The 20,436-nt window shown below is 49.4% G+C and overlaps 1 protein-coding gene across 1 annotated transcript in view; it reads right to left on the bottom strand.

Moving 5' to 3' along the window:
- The window catches only part of P2RX3 (purinergic receptor P2X 3), a 42,633-nt gene extending 28,548 nt beyond the window's left edge, over positions 1-14,085 (bottom strand). The window contains exons 1-4 of the mRNA XM_038764846.1: positions 13,967-14,085; positions 1,390-1,525; positions 1,070-1,141; positions 769-832 (exon numbers count right to left, since the gene is read on the bottom strand). Coding sequence (XP_038620774.1) covers positions 769-832; positions 1,070-1,141; positions 1,390-1,525; positions 13,967-14,085 — 391 coding nt within the window. The remainder of the gene's footprint in view (positions 1-768; positions 833-1,069; positions 1,142-1,389; positions 1,526-13,966) is intronic.
- Between the last annotated feature and the right edge of the window lie 6,351 nt (positions 14,086-20,436).

Below are 20,436 nucleotides of genomic sequence, written 5' to 3'. Positions count from 1 at the left end.
ATCTATGTACTCATTTATTTTGACCACTTCAGTTGTATATATATATATATATATATATTATATATATTTTATATGTATATATATATATATATATATATATATATATATATATATATATAAAGATTATGGAGAGTATAAGTAGCTTCTTTTTGACCAGAAACAAAAAAAGAATTTGGTCTTTTCAGCCTGGACAAAGGAAGGATGGGAGGGGTAAGATTGAAATTTACAGAATCGTGAAGTGACTGGAGAGAACAAAATATAAAATTGTGATAGACCAAGTCCCACAGCAACGACCACAGTGAAGCTTGAAAGTTGGAGGTCGAGGATAAACAAAAGGAAAAACCTTTTCCCTCAATGGTGGGTGAGTGACAGGCATTTCCTCCACCCCCAGGAAACTGTGCAGGTAGACGATATCAGTGGGCTGCAGAAGGGCTTAGATAAATTGGTGGATGAGGGATCCTGTGTGTGTGAGCCCCATGTGGGAACAGTGCCTGGGACATACTAAGCACTTAAGAAATACCATTATCATTATTATTATTGTTACTATTAGAGGGATAACTTAGGAGGGAGAAGGACCAGTTAGGGAATTTAAATGGGGTCCTTTAAACATTAGGAGGTGATTCTGACTCAGTTCCCCGCCTTGGATTCTGTTGGAATCAAAGTTCTTGGTTGGGTGGGCCGCTGGTCAACCCTACCGATGGGGTTGTGTGTGTTCGGATGCCCTAACAGCTTTCTGGCCCTGGCCCTGGGCCGGGACGGCCGACTCACCCCCGCCGGTAGTGCTCTCGGGTCTACAGTGGCCATCGGTGACACAGCGGTGCTTGGCTTCGCTCTGCAAGGACAAGGGGAGAGAAAGAGTAGTGGAGGTGCCTGGATGGGGGCAATCTCTGGAGAGCGGGCTGTGGGACCACCCCCGTCTGGCTCTTTGAGTCGGGGACGGGACCAGGTTAGGGGAAGGACGAGGTCATCCAGACTTAGTCTCCCACTTCCATCCTCCCCTGGCGTCCCCCCCACCCTCCACATCTTCTCCTCTCTTCCACCCTTCTCTCCCCTTTGTCCTCCTCCTCACCTCTGGGCAGAATCCCTGCACCTGGTTTTCAGTGGCAATCAGTTTGGTGATAACGACGAAGACGGAGGTCCCCTTAGGGAGGAGACAGGGGGGAAATTGCAACCTAAGGGCGGGTTCCCCTCCACCGTCCCCCCAACCCTGATGCATCTCTGTCCCCTCCGGGTTCCCTGGATTGACTAGGGAGAGAACCCCAAGATCTACGGCCACCGTCAGCTGTTTTCTTCCCGCTCCCTTCCCCATCCTCCTCCTCCAAGCTCCTCTTTCCCCCCACCTCCTCGTCCTCCCCTTCTCAGGCTCCTCTCCTCGGGTTGGGGCCCTACCTGGGGTGGGGTCACGTAATCGGACACATCCATGACCCTGTTCGCGTAGCGTCCGAAGCCCTTGACCTTGGTGACCACGGAGGATTCGATGGCCGTGTCTCGCACCTGGTATGACTTCTCATGCAAGAACACCCACCTGGAGAGCCAGGAGGAAGGAGAGGATGGCAGGGAGACGAGCGAGACGGGGAGACGGGCCGGACCCTCGCGTGGGGCAGGGGGGTCTTTGGGATCTTTGGGATCCCCAGAACTAGACAGGGCCCTGCCTTCCCCCTCGTCCCCCTCTCCATCCCCCCCCATCTTACCTCCTTCCCTTCCCCACAGCACCTGTATATATGTTTGTACATATTTATTACTCTATTTATTTATTTATTTTACCTGTACATATCTATTCTATTTATTTTATTTTGTTAGCATGTGTGGTTTTGTTCTCTGTCTCCCCCTTTTAGACTGTGAGCCCACTGTTGGGTAGCGACTGTCTCTAGATGTTGCCAACTTGGACTTCCCAAGCGCTTAGTACAGTGCTCTGCACACAGTAAGCGCTCAATAAATACGATGGATTGATTGATTGATTGCTTCTCTCTGGGTGCTGGACAAGAGGGAAAAAGAGTTTGGGGCGTGCTGGGCGGCCGAGATGCAGGACAACTGATGGCCTGGGCCAATTCAGCGTGGCTCAGTGGAAAGAGCCCGGGCTTTGGAGTCTGCGGTCATGGGTTCAAATCCCGGCTCCGCCAAGTGTCAGTTGCGTGATTTGGGGCAAGTCACTTCACTTCTCTGGGCCTCGGTGACCTCATCTGTCAAATGGGGATTAAGACTGTGAGCCCCCCGTGGGACAATCTGATCACCTCGTAACCTCCCCAGTGCTTAGAACAGTGCTTTGCACATAGTAAGCATGGCACAGTGGAAAGCGCACAGGCTTTGGAGTCAGAGGTCATGGGTTCGAATCCCACCTCTGCCACTTGTCAGTTGTGTGACTTTGGGCAAGTCGCTTCACTTCTCTGGGCCTCGGTGATCTCATCTGTCAAATGGGGGTTCATTCATTCATTCAATCGTATTAATTGAGCGCTTACTGTGTGCAGATCACTGTACTAAGTGCTTGGGAAGTACAAGTTGGCAACATCTAGAGACGGTCCGTACCCAACAGCGGGCTCACAGTCTAGAAGGGGGAGACAGACAACAAAACAAAACATATTAACAAAATAAAATAAATAGAATAAATATGTACAAAAAGTGGCTCAGTGGAAAGAGCCTGGGCTTTGGAGTCAGAGGTCATGGGTTCAAATCCCGGCTCCGCCAACTGTAAGCTGTGTGACTTTGGGCAAGTCACTTCACTGCTCTGGGCCTCAGTGACCTCGTCTGTAAAATGGGGAGTAAAATTGTCAGCCCCCCCGTGGGACAACCTGATCACCTTGTAACCTCCCCGGCGCTTAGAGCCGTGATTTGCACACAGTAAGCGCTTAACAAATACCATCATCATCATCAAAATAAATAAATAAATAAATCCCGACTCTGCCACATGTCTGCTTTGTGACCTTGGGCAAGTCACTTAACTTCTCTGTGCCTCAGTTACCTCATCTGTAAAATGGGGATTAAGATTGTGAGCCCCACGTGGGACAACCTGATCACCTTGCATTCCCCCAGCGCTTAGAACAGGGCTTGTCACCTAGTAAGCGCTTGACAAATGCTATTATTATTATTATTATTATTATTATTAAATAGAGTAATCAATAAATCAATCGTATTTATTGAGCGCTTACTGTGTGCAGAGCACTGTACTAAGCGCTTGGGAAGTGCAAGTCGGCAACACATAGAGACGGTCCCTACCCAACAGCGGGCTCACAGTCTAGAAGGGGGAGACAGAGAACAAAACCAAACATATTAACAAAATAAAATAAATAGAATAGATATGTACAAGTAAAATAAATAAATAGAGTAATAAATAGGTACAAACATATATACATATATAGAGGTGCTGTGGGGAGGGGAAGGAGGTAAGGCGGGGGCTCAGTCTGGGAAGGCCTCCTGGAGGAGGTGAGCTCTCAGTAGGGCTTTGAAGGGCTGACTGTGAGCCCCCCGTGGGGCAACCTGATCACCTCGTAACCTCCCCAGCGCTTAGACCAGTGCTTCGCACATAGTAAGCGCCTAATAAATGCCATGATGATGATGATGATGATGATGATGATTTAGACTGTGAGCCCACTGCTGGGTAGGGACTGTCTCTATATGTTGCCAATTTGTACTTCCCAAGCGCTTAGCACAGTGCTCTGCACATAGTAAGCGCTCAATAAATACGATTGATGATGATGATGATGATGATGATGATGATTCCTTGGTTGGTGCCGCCCCCTTGTGGTTATTCTCCTGCCTTTCCTCTGGCTGTGAAGGAACTGGCCATTCCTTGAAGTGAAATAATAATGATGACATTTATTAAGCGCTTACTCTGTGCAAAGCAGTGTTCTAAGCGCTGAGGGGGATACAAGGTGATCAGGATGTCCCACGTGGCGCTCACAATCTTCATCCCCATTTTCCAGATGAGGTCACTGAGGCTCAGAGAAGTGAAGTGACAGGCCCAAAGTCCCACAGCTGACAAGTGGCGGAGGCGGGATTCGAACCCATGACCTCTGACTCCAAAGGCCGGGCTCTTTCCACTGAGCCACGCTGCTGGCCCCCCACCCCCCCAGGCCTTCCCCGCAGCCCCCAGCCCCAGCCCAACCCCTCCCAGCGCTTAGAACAGTGCTTTGCACATAGTAAGTGCTTAATAAACGCCATTATTATTATTATTAATAATAATACAGTCTTCTAGACTGTGAGCCCCTTCTAGACTGTGAGCCCACTGTTGGGTAGGGACTGTCTCTATATGTTGCCAACTTGGACTTTCCAAGCGCTTAGTACAGTGCCCTGCACACAGTAAGCACTCAATAAATACGATTGATTGATTGATTGATTATTAGTCCATTAGGAAGATCCAAATGGAGCAGAAACCTCTGCTGACCACAAGGCACAAACTGACCATTCTCTGCCTCACCCCAGATTCCCAGTAATAAAAATAATAATAATAATGGCATGTATTAAGCGCTTACTATGTGCAAAGCACCATTCTAAGTGCTGGGGAGGTTACAAGGTGATCAGGTTGTCCCACGGGGGGCTCACAGTCTTAATCCCCATTTTATAGATGAGGTCACTGAGGCACAGATAATAATAATAATAATAATAATAATAATAATAATAATGGCATTTATTAAGCGCTTACTATGTGCAAAGCACCGTTCTAAGCGCTGGGGAGGTTACAAGGTGATCAGGTTGTCCCACGGGGGGCTCACAGTCTTAATCCCCATTTTATACTTGGGGTCACTGAGGCCCAGAGAATAATAATGGCATTTATTAAGCACTTACTATTTGCAAAGCACCGTTCTAAGCGCTGGGAGGTTACAAGGTGATCAGGTTGTCCCACGGGGGGCTCACAGTCTTAATCCCCATTTTATAGATGAGGTCACTGAGGCCCAGAGAAGTGAAGTGACTCCTCCCCCTCCCCCTCTCCATCCCCCCTGCCTTACCTCCTTCCCTTCCCCACAGCACCTGTATATATGTATATATGTTTGTATGTATTTATTACTCTATTTATTTATTTTACTTGTACATATTTATTCTATTTATTTTATTTTGTTAATATGTTTTGTTTTGTTCTCTGTCTCCCCCTTCTAGACTGAGCCCACTGTTGGGTAGGGACTGTCTCTATATGTTGCCAACTTGGACTTCCCAAGCACTTAGCACAGTGCTCTGCACACAGTAAGCGCTCAATAAATGTGATTGAATGAATGAAGTGACTGGCCCGAAGTCACACAGCGGACAATTGGCGGAGCCGGGATTTGAACCCATGACCTCCGACTCCAAAGCCCGGGCTCTTTCCACTGAGCCCCGCTGCTTCTCTCTGAGCACAGGCCTGGGAGCCAGAAGTCAGGAGTTCTAATCCCGGTTCCGCCACTTCCCTGATGTGTGTGGCCTTTGGCAAATCACTTGGCTTCTCTTGGCCTCAGCTACGTCACCTGTAAAATGGGGATTGAGATCAATCAATCAATCAATCAATCGTATTTATTGAGCGCTTACTGCGTGCAGAGCACTGGACTAAGCGCTTGGGAAGTACAAGTTGGCAACATATAGAGACAGTCCCTACCCAACAACGGGCTCACAGTCTAAAAGGGGGAGACAGACAACAAAACCAAACATACTAACAAAATAAAATAAGTAGAATAGATATGTACAAGTAAAATAAATAGAGTAATAAATATGGACAGACATATATACAGGTGCTGTGGGGAAGGGAAGGAGGTAAGATGGGGGGATGGAAAGGGGGATGAGGGGGAGAGGAAGGAAGGGGCTCAGCCCCTGGAGGGACAGGGACTGTGTCCAACCCGATTTGCGTGTACCCATCCCAGCGCTTAGTACGGTGCCTAGCACATAGTAAGTGCTTAGCAAATACCACAATTATTGATGATTATTATTAATCCCAGTCGCAGCCCTGCAGAGAATCCGAGGCAGCAGCAGCAGCCACAGATAGTTTCTCCATGCGGGCGAGCTCCAGGCTCTGACTAAGAGCTGTTCGGGCTGCTAAACTCCCACACGATTCATTCCTCATCCCATCCCCATTCCTGTTCTCCCTCCTCCCATTCTCCTTGCACAGGGCTGTTTTTGGGAACCCAGAAACTGGGAGCACCTGGGCTTCGGGGACGGCCTTTGGATCCCGGGGTCTTTTGGACAATTTCCCCCTCACCCCCAATGGGAGTCCAGACCGCCCCGGGCCCTGTGAAGCAGCATGGCTCAGTGGAAAGAGCCCGGGCTTTGGAGTCAGAGGTCATGGGTTCAAATCCCAGCTCCACCTCTTGTCCGCTGTGTGACTTTGGGCAAGTCACTTCACTTCTCTGGGCCTCAGTTCCCTCATCTGGAAAATGGGGATTAAAACTGTGAGCCCCCATGGGACAACCTGATCACCTTATAACCTGAACAGTGCTTTGCACATAGTGAGTGCTTAATAAATGCCATTATTATTATTATTATTATTATTATTATTATTATTCTCTGGGCCTCAGTTACCTCACCTGGAAAATGGGGACGAAGACTGTGAGCCCCCCGTGGGACAACCTGATCACCTTGTAACCTCCCCAGCGCTTAGAACAGTGCTTTGCACATAGTAAGTGCTTAATAAATGCCATTATTATTATTATTATTATTCTCTGGGCCTCAGTTACCTCATCTGTAAAATGGGGATGAAGACTGTGAGCCCCCCGTGGAACAATCTGATCACCTTGTAACCTCCCCAGTGCTTAGAACAGTGCTTTGCACATAGTAAGCACTTAATAAATGTCATTATTATTATTATTATTATTATTCTCTGGGCCTCGGTTACCTCATCTGGAAAATGAGGATTAAAACTGTGAGCCCCCATGGGACAACTTGATCACCTTATAACGTCCCCAGTGCTTAGAACAGTGCTTTGCACATAGTGAGCGCTTAATAAATGCCATTATTATTATTATTATTCTCTGGGCCTCAGTTACCTCATCTGGAAAATGGGGATGAAGACTGTGAGCCCCCCCATGGGACAACCTGATCACCGTGTAACCTCCCCAGTGCTTAGAACAGTGCTTTGCACATAGTAAGTGCTTAATAAATGCCATTGTTATTATCATTATTATTATATTAAGCCTCCCTTGAACAGAGCTGAAGGGGAGCCCAGGCCAGGAAGGAGCCTCACGGCTCATGGAAAGAGCATGGGCTTGGGAGCCAGAGAACCCGAGTTCTAATCCTGACTCTGCCAATTGCTTGCTGTGTGACCTTGGGCAAGTCACTTAACTTCTCTATGCCTCGGTTTCCTCAACTGCAAAATGGGGATGCAATGCGTGTTCTCTCTTCTACTTAGACTGTGAGTGTCATGCCAGATAGGGACTGTATCCAGCCTAATGACCTTATACTTACTCCAGTGCTTAGAACAGTGTTTGACACATAGTAAGCACTTAACAAATACTATTTTTTAAAAACCCTCTTTCCAGCTCCCCATTGGACAATATCGCCGATTATCCTGTCCTCGGGCAGGAAGCAGCTCGGGCCTGGGAATCAGAAGGATCTGGGTTCTAATCCCAACTCCACCAGTCGTCTGCTGTCTGACCTTGGGCGAATCATTTAATATCTCTGTACCTCAGTTGCCTCATCTGTAAAATGGGGATGAAGATGCTGAGCAGCGTGGCTCGGTGGAAAGAGCCCGGGCTTCGGAGTCAGAGGTCGTGGGTTCAAATCCCGGCTCCGCCACTTGTCAGCTGGGTGAACTTGGGTAAGTCATTTAATCAATCAATCAATTGTATTTATCGAGCGCTTACTGTGTGCAGAGCACTGTACTGAGTGCTTGGGAAGTACAAGTTGGCAACATATAAACTTCTCTGGGCTTCAGTTCCCTCATCTGGAAAATGGGGGTGAAGACTGTGAGTCCCATGTGGGACAACCTGATTATCTTGTATCTACCCCAGTGATTGGCATATAGTAGGTGCTTAACAAATACCAACATTATTATTATTATTATTATTATTATTATTATTATTATTATTATTATTATTATTATTATATGGGACAGGGATTGTGTCCAACCTGATTAGCTTGTACCTACCCCGGTGCCTGACACACAGTAAGCGCTTAACAGGCACCATCATCATCATCATCACAGACCAGCCAGCGGGGCAGAGGGAGGCTTGTACTTCCCAAGCGCTTACTACAATGCTCTGCACACAGTAAGCGCTCAATAAATACGATTGATGATGATGATGATGAGGCAGGGGGGCCGACCCTGAGGAACAGGGCCGGATCTCCCGCGTCCAGCACCGAAGCCGAAGCGACGAACGCCCGCCGAGGCCCGGACCGCTGGTATCGGTGTCCGGATGCTACAGAACAACTGGCTGGATCTTAGATAGCAAGAGGAAGGATTTCAGAGGCCCCCGAGGGACACGGCACGTGCCCACATCCCTCTCCCGCCCCGTCACCACCCCCCGAGTCGAGCGGACCCGAAGTAAGAGGCAGAATTTCATTTCCGGGCAGAGGGTCGGAGCAGGCCCCAGCAGGGCCCTGAGAGGAAGGTGGGGCAGGATGCAGCTCTAAGTCATTGGCATTTTCCCTGCTGCTCTGACTTATCATTTATTCTCGCATTCGTGGTTCATTATTTATAGAGTGCGAGGCGGGCGGGAGCTCTCTGGTAGGTGGGATGTGCGGGAAAGAGCCCAGAGCCGGCATCTTCCTGCTCTCCCTGGCCCCTCTCCCCCGCCCCCCAACCCCGCCGGGTGTTGCGGAGGCCGTTAGATCGGGTCTGGGGGTGGGCAGGAGAGCTGGGAACCGGGGGGTGGTCTGATGGGGATGGGGAGAAGCTGACCTAAAGCAGCACAGAGGGCAGAGGGGAGGCAGCCGACCGACACGGGGGAGACGAGAAAGGGCGGGAGGGAAGGCAGAGCCAAGCCGGGAAGCGGCCTGACAAGTGTGGAGAATCAATCGATCCGTCAATCAATGGCATTTACTGAGTGCTCACTGTGTACAGAGCAATGGACCGAACGCTTGGGAGAGTACAAATTTTATGTATTTATTTATACAATGGCAGAGCACTGTCATTGGTTATCCCATCTGCTTTACAAGCAGGGGGTCCTGGGTTCGAGCCCCAGTGGAACCAGGAATCGATTGATTATTTTTCACCCGTCTCCATGTTTTGTTTTGTTGTCCGTCTCCCCCTTCTAGGCTGCGAGCCCGTTGTTGGGTAGGGACCGTCTCTCTATGTTGCCGGCTTGTACTTCCCAAGCACTTAGTCCAGTGCTCTGCACACAGTGAGCGCTCAATAAATACGTTCATTCATTCACTCGGTCGCATTTATTGAGCACTCACCGTGTGCAAAGCACTGTAATAAGTGCTTGGGAGAGTAGGCTTGAGGGTACAATGGGAGCAGAGCTTATAATGTGAAGGACAACAGGAGCTCGCAGATCCAGAAGCTCCTTGGTTTGGGGTGCGGGAGGGTCGGACAGTGACACCCAAGGCGCTCGGAGGTCTGGGTGCTTTGGAAGCCCTCTCCTAAAGAGGGAACGTGTTTGGGAATGGATTCCGGGTCTCTTCCTGGCTACTGACGGGCCCCAGAGGAGTTGGAAGCGAGGGGCTCCCCACCGGTCCTTAGTCCAGTGCTCCGCACACAGTAAGAGCTCAGTAAATATGATTGATTGAATGAAGGAAGGAATGGTCCTCCCTGCAGGGATCAAATCCAGGACAGGCCTCGACTCAGTCGAGGACTCTCCCCGTCTCCCCGGCCCCCTCTGCTTCTCAGGGCAGAGGCAGCTTGTGTTTCCAGGAGGAAGGGGCCCGGGCAGGGTAGAGTTAACGGAAAGCAACGGAGTCCAGGCTGCACCCCGGGCCGGGGGCGGAGGGAGAGTGGGGGTCAGAGCGGGGGATGGCAGCTGCTCCTCTCCTGGTCTGGGGTCCCACTGTGGCCTGATAATAACAATATTAATAATTGTGGTATTTGTTAAGCCTTACTACTACTACTAATAATGGCATTTATTAAGCACTTACTGTGTGCAAAGCACTGTTCTAAGCGCTGGGGAGGTTACAAGGTGATCAGGTTGTCCCACCGGGGGCTCCCAGTCTTAACCCCCATTTTCCAGATGAGGTAACTGAGGCCCAGAGAAGTGAAGTGACTTGCCCAAAGTCACACAGCTGACAAGCGGCAGAGCTGGGATTTGACTGTGAGCCCGCCGTTGGGTAGGGACTGTCTCTATATGTTGCCAACTTGTACTTCCCAAGCGCTTAGCACAGTGCTCTGCACACAGTAAGCGCTCAGTAAATATGATTGATTGATTGATTTGAACCCATGACCTCTGACTCCAAAGCCCGGGCTCTTTCCACTGAGTCAGGCTGCTTCTCTGTGTTCTCTGTGTGCTTCTCTGCTACTACGTGCCAAGCACTGTATTAAGTGCTGGGGTGGATACAAGCAAACTGGGTCGGACACGGTCCCTGTCCACACGGGGGTCACAGTCTTAATCCCCATTTTACAGATGAGGGAACTGAGGCCCAGAAAAGTGAACCGACTTGCCCAAGGCCACACAGCAGATAAGTAGTGGAGCCGGAATTATGATCTGCTCCTAGGGTCTGTGGTCTACTTATTCTGTTTTGCTGTCTGTCTCCCCCTTCTAGACTGTGAGCCCGTTCTTGGGTAGGGACCGTCTCTATATGTTGCCGAACTGTCCTTTCCAAGCGCTTAGTACAGTGCTCTGCACACAATAAGCACTCAATAAATACGATTGAATGAATGAATGGTCACTGCAGGGAGGGAGCGAGCCACTGAACCTCTTTTTTTGTACTTGTTAAGCATTTTCTATGTGCCTGGCACTATACTAAGCACTGGGGTAAATCCGAGCTTATCAGGTTGGACCCAGTCCGTGTCTCACATGGGGCTCACAATCTTAATCCCCAATTTCCAGATGAGGGACCTGAGGCCCAGAGAAGTGAAGCGACTTTCCCGAGGTCACACAGGACACAAGTGGCGGAGTCGGAATTAGAACCCAGGTCCTTCTGATTCCCAGGCCTGTGCTGTATCCATTCACTCAATCGTATTTATTGAGTGCTTACTGTGTGCGGAGTACTGTACTAAGCGCTTGGGAAGTACAAGTTGGTAACATATAGAGATGGTCCCTACCCAACAGCGGGCTCAGAGTCTAGAAGGGGGAGACAGACAACAAAACAACACATATTAACACTAGACGACGCTGCTTCTCCAAAACGATGTCTGGACTCTGGGCTGGGAAGGGCCAGAGCTCAGTCAGTAGGCTTCTGCGGCGCTTTCCTGAACAGGAGGCTTTGCAGCTTTCTGACCCCAAACCCATCCATCTCTCTTCCTGATGGGTCCCTGAGGAGCCAGCCCGCTCAATTACAGGCTTCAGCTCTGCACAACACAACTTCAAACACACACATACAGACACACACCTCCCTCCGCAGCTCTCTGCACAACACAACCTCAAACACACACACATACAGACACACACCTCCCTCCGCAGCTCTCTGCACAACACAACTTCAAACACACACATACAGACACACACCTCCCTCCACAGCTCTTTGCACAACACAACTTCAAACACACCCATACAGACACACACCTCCCTCCGCACAACTTCACCTGCCCCGTTTCAAGCACACACATAAATGCAATCTTTCACATCGGCACTGGCACAGATGATCTTCACTCTCCCATGACATAATAATAATGATGGCATTTATTAAGCACTTACTATGTGCAAAGCACTGTTCTAAGCGCTGGGGAGGTTACAAGGTCATCAGGTTGTCCCACGGGGGGCTCACAGTTAAATCAGCCCAGAGCCTAAAAGAGATTGGGCTGAGCACCAAATAATAATAATAATAATAATAATAATAATGGCATTTATTAAGCGCTTACTATGTGCAAAGCCGTGTTCTAAGCACTGGGGAGGTTACAAGGTGATCGGGTTGTCCCACGGGGGGCTCACAGTCTTCATCCCCATTTTACAGATGAGGGAACTGAGGCACAGAGAAGTGAAGCGACTTGCCCAAAGTCACACAGCTGACAATGGGCAGATCCGGGATTTGAACCCATGATCTCTGACTCCCAAGCCCGTGCTCTTTCCACTGAGCCACGCTGCTTCCCCAATAACACTCATAATAACAGTAACTGAGGTAGTTAGTGCTTATTATGTTGCATACACTGTGCTAAACGCTGGGGTAGATAGGAGATAATCAGGTCTGATGGGAGAAGCAGCGTGCCCACGGGCTTGGGAGTCAGAGGCCATGGGTTCTAATCCCGGCTCCGCCACTCGTCTGCTGTGTGACCTTGGGCAAGCCACAGTTACTTCATCCATAAAATGAGGATTAACACTGTGAGCCCCACGTGGGACAACCTGATTACCTTGTATCTGCGTCAGCGCTTAGAACAGTGCTTGGCACACAGTAAGCGCTTAACAAACACCATCATCATCACTTGGGGCTGGGAGTTTCAGTCAGTCAGTCAGTCAGTCAATCGTATTTATTGAGCGCTTACTGTGTGCAGAGCACTGTACTAAGCGCTTGGGAAGTACAAGTTGGCAACATATAGAGACAGTCCCTACCCAACAGTGGGCTCAGGGGAAGGAAGAACAGGTATCGAACGCCCATTTTACAGGTGAGGAAACTGAGGCACAGAGATGTCAAGGGACTCAGGCAAGGTCACCTAGTAGGCGAAGGGCAGAGTCGGGAGGATGACAAAGTCCCTCATGTATCTGAACAAACGATTCTTGCCCTTTGTAGTTGACTTTCAGCTCCACACTGCCTTGGAGGTCCCGTATTTTTGCTTTCTTGGAGGGATTTGGGGTGAATTGAGACGGGCAGCAGCCCCAGTGATCGAGGAGCCTGCCCCCCGCTCCCCCAACCCCCCAAGTCACGCCCACCAGCCCGGGAGGAGACTGACTGTGCAGCAAACAAGCAGCAGAGAAGACCCTCAGAGAATTTCGGAGTCAGGACCTGCCTGACGGCTCTTGGATCTGGAAGGAGGGAGTAATCTCCAGGGAGACCAGGGGGTCGGTACCACCTCTTTCTGCCCCTCTGATATTCTCCCAATCCCAGGATTTGCCTCCGAGGACTCAATCAGTCAATCAATCGTATTTACCGAACGCTTCCTCCTGTCACTGGTGATGTGCTTCTAGACCGTGAGCCCGTTGTTGGGTAGGGACCGTCTCTATATGTTGCCAACTTGGACTTCCCAAGCGCTTAGTCCAGTGCTCTGCACCCAGTAAGCGCTCAATAAATACGATTGAATGAATGAATGTGCGGATGGTCTAAGTGAGAACACACCCTTTGGCATGTTTTTGCTCCCTCCTCCTGGCTCTCTCCTGCTCTGACAGCTTCTCCGGCTCCCCCTTTCCCCATCTTCTCCACCTGGTTTCCCGCTTCCTCCGATAGCAGCCACCTCCCACTTGGTTGTCCTCTCCACCACTAACACTCTCTCCTCCTCACCTGCCCCGGCTCTGTGAGATCTTCCTCCGTCTCTGCTCCTGCCTTTCTCCCCAAAGCAGAGGGTCCCCTCCTTCCTGACTCAGTCTCTCTCCAGATCCCAAGGACTTAGGCCGTGGGATTCACCCTGACAGGGGGATTATGCGAAGGGGGAGAACGTCCTGTCCCAGGAAAACACTAGGCCCCGTTCCAGCCCCCAAACAAGGACCACAGTCAGGGTGGGGTCTCAAGAGGGAGGAGGAACTGGCTGGGGTGGTGGGGGGAGATCCTAATTCTGGGAAAAGCCACCCCCCTCCTGCCTCCCATCATTAGAAGGGGCTTGCTTTTCCTGGGAGATCGATAGGGTGGGGGAGAGATCTCAGTGCTTTGGGAGGAGAATGAGAGCGTCTCCCTCCACCCCCCCCCCCCCCCCACCACAGTCTATCGGGGCCATTTCTACTCTCCTTCCTGGGGTTTGGGGGGTTGGGACAGGAGACTCACCCCACGAAGTAGGAAATCGGGGCCATTTCTACTCTCCTCCCTGGGGTTTAGGTGGGGGTTGGGGCCGGAGACTCACCCCACGAAGTAGGAAATGATGAGAAGTTGAACGGCCCGGTTGATGATGCCAATGGTCCAGCTCTTCACCACCACCGACTTGGTGGTCTCGTAGGTGAAGAAGTCGGCCACGAAGTGCATGCTGAGAGCTGTCAGGGGAGGAGGGAGACTGGCAGCACGCTCAGGAGAGAGAGAGAGACAGACAGGCAGACAGACAGGAAGGCAAACACACTTTGGAGCAGAGATGATAGATAGATGGAGGTTGCAGGGGCTGGCAGCTTGGGTGAGCCAAGTTAAAGGGAAACCTGTTCCCTAAGCCAGGAAATCCAAGTGCTCAGCTGGATCCCTCTCCCGCTTCTGCCACTCTGGGCAGCTTAAAGCCCTGGGAGGGGCTGGGGTGGGGGGGGACCCCTTCAGTAGCATCTGAGTGATGTAACGCTTGGGGTGGGGCCTGGCTTTTTAATGACTTTAGATTCAGCCCAACGGTCCTTTGGGATTCCCTCTCCTATTTCACATTTTATCTGAGCTCTGCCTCTTCCTTTACCTCCTCCCCACCCCCTTCACCCAGTACGGTGGGCCTCTTCCTGCGTCTTAGTCCCAGGATCCTCGTCCGCTCTGCCTCGTCCCCCTTCGGCCCCTGGACCAGCCTTCCCAGTGGAGAGTCTTTCCTTCCTGCCTTTCCTCCCGGCTCAGCCGGCTCCTTCCCGGCACAGAGGGAGGCAGATGATTTTCTGAGGCGGGGGTGTAGATTGGGGGGTGACGGTCATAGGGAGAAGTTATTGATTAGCATTGTCTTCCATCCTTCCGGACTAAAGTCCCACCCATTCTCCTAGGGCCCCCTCAGACCCTCCCAAGCAACCCTCCATGGGATTTTTGATAGTATTTATTAAGCACTTTTCATTCATTCATCTATTCAATCGTATTTATCGAGCGCTTACTGCGTGCAAAGCACTGTATTAAGCGCTTAGAACAGTGCTTTGCACATAGTAAGCACTTAATAAATGCCATTATTTAATTAATTAATTACTAAGTGATTGGGAGAGTACGATGGAACAATAAACTGACACATTCCCTGCTCACAGTGAGCTTATTATGTGCCAAAGTGCTTAGTATAATAATAACAATAATGGCATTTATTAAGCGCTTACTATGTGCAAAGCACTGTTCTAAGCACTGGAGAGGTTACAAGGCAATCAAGTTGTCCCATGTGGAGCTCACAGTCTTAATCCCCATTTTACAGATGAGGGAACTGAGGCCCAGAGAAGTGAAGTGACTTGTCCAAGGTCACACAGCTGCAATTGGTGGGGCTGGGATTTGAACCCATGACCTCTGACTCCAAAGCCCGGGCTCTTTCCACTGAGCCATGTATGTGATGGGCATTGTACTAAGCGCTGGTTTAGGTGCAAGTTAATCAGATCGGATGTGGTCCCTGTCCCACAAGGGGCTCCCAGTCTTAATCCCCATTCTACAGATGAGGGAACTGAGGCACAGAGAATTGAAGTGACTGGCCCAAGATCGCACAGCAGACAAGTGGCTGAGTCAGGATTAGAACTCAGGTCCTTCTGTCTTTCAGGCCTACGCTCTTTCCACTAGGTCATGCCGCTTCTCCGAGTTCCCATTCCACTCCCACCCTGCCGGGTCTCCGCGTTACATGGGTGGAATCTCGGAACTACCAGAGTTTCCAGGTTCGGGGGGATCTGGGACTGAGGTCCCTTTTCCCATGTGGGAGCTTGAAAAGCAGAATGGCTTAATGGGGAAGCAGTGTGGCCCAGTGGAAAGAGCCGGGGCTTTGGAGTCAGAGGTCATGGGTTCAAATCCTAGCTCCGCCACTTGTCAGCTGGGTGACTTTGGACAAGTCACTTCACTTCTCCGGGCCTCAGTTACCTCATCTGTAAAATGGGGATTGACTGTGAGCCCACCGTGGGACAACCATGATCACCTTATATCCCCACCCCCAGCGCTTAGAGCAGTGCTTTGCACATAGTAAGTGCTTAATAAATGCCATTATTATTATTATTATTATTATTGTCAGCTGTGTGACTTTGGGCAAGTCACTTAACTTCTCTAAGCCTCAGTTACCTCATCTGTAAAATGGGGATTAAGACTGTGAGTCCCACGTGGGACAACCTGATCAGCTTGTATCCCCTCCAGCGCTTAGAACAGTGCTTTGCACATAGTAAGCGCATAACAAATGCCATTATTATTATTATTATTATTATTATTATTATTAAGCCCGGTCCTGGGAGTCAGAAGGACATGGATTCTAATTCCGGCTCTCCCATTTCCCCAGTGTGTGACCTTGGGTGAGTCATTTCGCTTCTCTGCGCCTCAGTTTCCTCATCTGTAAAACGTGAGCCCCACGTGGGGCAGGGACCGTGTCCGACCCACCTTGGTCGTATCCGCCCCAGTGCTTACTACAGTGCCTGGCACATAGTAAGCGCTTAACAACTAACAACTAGGGAAGCAGCGTGGCTCAGTGGAAAGAGCCCGGGCTTTGGAGTCAGAGGTCAGGGGTTCAAATCCGGGCTCCAATTGTGGGACTTTGGGCAAGTCACTTCACTTCTCTGGGCCTCAATTGCCTCATCTGGAAAATGGGAATTACGACTGCGAGCCTCCCCGTGGGACAATCTGATCACCTTGTAATCTCCCCAGTGCTTAGAACAGTGCTTTGCACATATTAAGTGCTTAATAAATGCCACCTTATTATTATTATTATTATTAACACAGGTATTATCTTTTGGGGAACGCTTTTTAGATGCATCCTGGAGTCTCAGCCTGCCCTGCTTGCTCCTTCCCAAGGAGGACTCTGTGAGCCCGGCTGAAAATTCCCGCTGCAGGCTCAAAGTGCTGGGCTATTTAAGCTAATCAGTCAATCAATAATATTTATTGAGTGCCGTATCATGTGCGGAGCACTTTAGAAGTGCTTGAAAAAGAACAATACAACGGAGTTGGTAGATGAGCTCTCTGCCCAGAAAGAGCTTGCAGGCTAAGTGAAGGATTTGTCAGATCAATCAATCGTATTTCTTGAGCGCTTTCTGTGTGCAGAGCACTGTACTAAGCGCTTGGGAAGTACAAGTCCGCAACATATAGAGACGGTCCCTCACAGTCTAGAAGATCAAAGCACTTGGAGCCCAGGAAACCGGTGTGCTCCAGATTTTTCCTCATCAATCATATTTATGGAGCGCTTACTATGTGCAGAGCACTGTACTAAGCACTGTACTTTCCTCTTCAAAGGTCACAAGTTTGATTAGGAGCAATGGGGCCTAGTGGAAAGAGGAAGTCAGAGGACCTGGGTTCTAATCCCAGTTCTGCCATTCGTCTGCTGTGTGATCTTGGGCGCATTTATTGAGCGCCAACTGTGTGCAGAGCCCTGTACTAAGCGCTTGGAAAGTACAATTCGGCAACAGAGACAATCCCTACCCAACAACGGGCTCGCAGTCACTTTTCTGGGCCTCAGTTGCCTCGTTCATTCATTCAATCGTATTTATTGAGCACTTACTGTGTGCAGAGCACTGTACTAAGCGCTTGGGAAGGACAAGTTGGCAGCATATAGAGACGGCCCCTACCCAACAGTGGGCTCACAGTCTAGAAGGGGTGTAAACTGGGGATCTAACACCTGTTCTCTCCCCTATTTAGACCGTGAGCCCCATGTGGGCCCGGAGCCGTGTCAGACCCGATTAAGTTATATTAGTCAGGGAAGGCCTCCTGGAGGAGATGCGCCTTCAATATGTTGCCATATATGTTGCCAGCTTGTACTTCCCAAGCGCTTAGTACAGTGCTCTGCACACAGTAAGCACTCAATAAATACGATTGATTGATCGATTGATTCAATAAAGTTTCGAAGGGGGGCTGGGTAATTGTCCGTCGGATACGAGTCTGTGTTGCCGACTTGGACTTCCCAAGCGCTTAGTACAGTGCTCTGCACACAGTGAGCGCTCAATAAATACGATTGAATGAATGAATGAATGAATGAATACGAGGAGGGAGGGCGAGCCAGGCCAGAGGCAGGATGCGGGCGAGGTTGGCGGTTGGCAGTAGAGGAGTAAAGGGTGCCTAGCCGGGTTGCAAGATGAGGTAAGGTGACTCAGTGGAAAGAGCCTGGGCTTTGGAGTCAGAGGTCATGGGTTCAAATTCCGGCTCCACCAACTGTCAGCTGTGTGACTTTGGGCAAGTCGCTTCCCTTCTCTGGGCCTCAGTTCCCTCGTCTGTAAAATGGGGATGAAGATTGTGAGCCCCACGTGGGACAACCTCATCGCCTTGTAACCTCCCCAGCACTTAGAAGGGTGCTTTGCACATAGTAAGCGCTTAACAGATGCCATTATTATTATTAATATTATTATTATTATTATTATTATTGTTACACACCTGCATAACCCCATAGTGCCTAAGCTCATATCTTTAACTTACACATTATACATTACTTAATATGTATTATTACTTAATATGTAAGTAATATGTATTATTGTAATACATATTGTACGTGTGTAAGTATTGTATGTACAATAAAATTGTAATTATTGTATGTAATATGTAAATAATATGAATTATTACTTAATAATAATGAGGACATCTGTTAAGCACTTACTGTATGAGAAGCGCTGTTCTAAGCACTGAGGGGATACAAGGTGATCAGGTTGTCCCATGTGGGGCTCACAGTCTTCATCCCCATTTTACAGATGAGGGAACTGAGGCTCAGAGAAGTGACATTTGCCCAGAGTCACCCAGCTGACAACTGGTGGAGGCGGGATTCGAACCCACGACCTCTGACTCCCAAGCCTGGGCTCTTTCCACTGAGCCACGCTGCTTCTCAATTATTTATTTATTTACTTTAATGGGATGGTGATTATGGTACTTATTATGCATTATTTATTTGCATTAATGCGATGATGATTATGGTACTTGTTAAGCACTTACTATATAATAATAATGATGGCATTTATTAAGCACTTACTATGTGCAAGGCACTGTTCTAAGTGCCGGGGAGGTTATAAGGTGATCAGGTGGTCCCATGGGGGGCTCACAGTCTTCATCCCCATTTTACAGATGAGGGAACTGAGGCTCAGAGAGGTGAAGCGACTTGCCCAGAGTCACCCTGCTGACAACTGGTGGAGGCGGGATTCGAACCCACGACCTCTGACTCCCAAGCCCGGGCTCTTTCCACTGAACCACGCTGCTTCTCAATTAATTATTTATTTACTTTGATGGGATGATGATTAGTGTACCTATTTTACATTATTTATTTATTTACATTAATGTGATGATCATTATGGTACTTGTTAAGCGCATACTATAAAATAATGATGATGGCACTTGTTAAGCGCTTACTGTGTGCAAAGCACTGTTCTAAGCAGTGGGGAGGATACAAGGTGATCAGGTTGTCCCACGGGGGGGCTCACAGACTTAATCCCCATTTTACAGATGTGGGAACTGAGGCACAGAGGTGTTAAGTGACTTGCCCAAAGTCACACAGCTGACAATTGGTGGAGCCGGGATTTGAACCCATGACCTCTGACTCCAAAGCCCGGGCTCTATATGCCAGGCACTGTACTAAGCGCTGGCGTGGATAGGAGCAAATCAGGTCGACTGTCTTCCCCTCTAGACTGTAAGCTCATTATGGGCAGGGAATGTGCCTGTTCATTATGTTATATTGTACCCTCCCCCAAGCGCTTAGCACAGTGCTCGGCACCCAGGAAGCGCTCAATAAATCGTGGCTCAGTGGAAAAAGCAAGGGCTTTGGAGTCAGAGGTCATGGGTTCAAATCCCCGCTCCACCACTTGTCAGCTGTGTGACTTTGGGCCAGTCGCTTCACTTCTCTGCGCCTCAGTGGCCTCATCTGTAAAATGGGGATGAAGACTGTGAGCCATCCCGTGGGACAACCTGATCACGTTGTAACCTCCCCAGCGCTTAGAACAGTGCTTGGCACATAGTAAGCGCTTAATAAATGCCATCATCCTCATTATTATTATTGTTATTATTAACTAGCATTCATTGGTAAACAGCGTGGCTCAGTGGAAACAGCCCGGGTTTGGGAGTCAGAGGTCGTGGGTTCAAATCCCGGCTCCGCCACTTGTCAGCTTTGGGACTTTGGAAAGTCACTTCACTTCTCTAGGCCTCAGTGACTTTATCTGTAAAATGGGGATGAAGACTGTGGGCCCCTGGTGGGGCAACCTGATCACCTTGTAACCTCCCCAGTGCTTAGAACAGTGCTTTGCACATAATAAGTGCTTAATAAATGCCATCATCATCATCATCATTATTATTATTAAATAGCATTAATAACAATAATTGGTAAATATTCACTGGTAAACAGCATGGCTCAGTGGAAAGAGCCCGGGCTTGGGAGTCAGAGGTCGTGGGTTCAAATCCCTGCTCCGCCAATTGTCAGCTGTGTGACTTTGGGCAAGTCACTTCACTTCTCTGGGCCTCAGTTCCCTCATCTGTAAAATGGGGATGAAGACTGTGAGCCCCACGTGGGACAACTTGATCACCTTG

The sequence above is a fragment of the Tachyglossus aculeatus genome, chromosome 22 (genome assembly GCF_015852505.1).
Source record: "Tachyglossus aculeatus isolate mTacAcu1 chromosome 22, mTacAcu1.pri, whole genome shotgun sequence".
NCBI classification, from domain to species: domain Eukaryota; kingdom Metazoa; phylum Chordata; class Mammalia; order Monotremata; family Tachyglossidae; genus Tachyglossus; species Tachyglossus aculeatus.
This window is presented reverse-complemented; position numbering and strand designations above follow the sequence as displayed.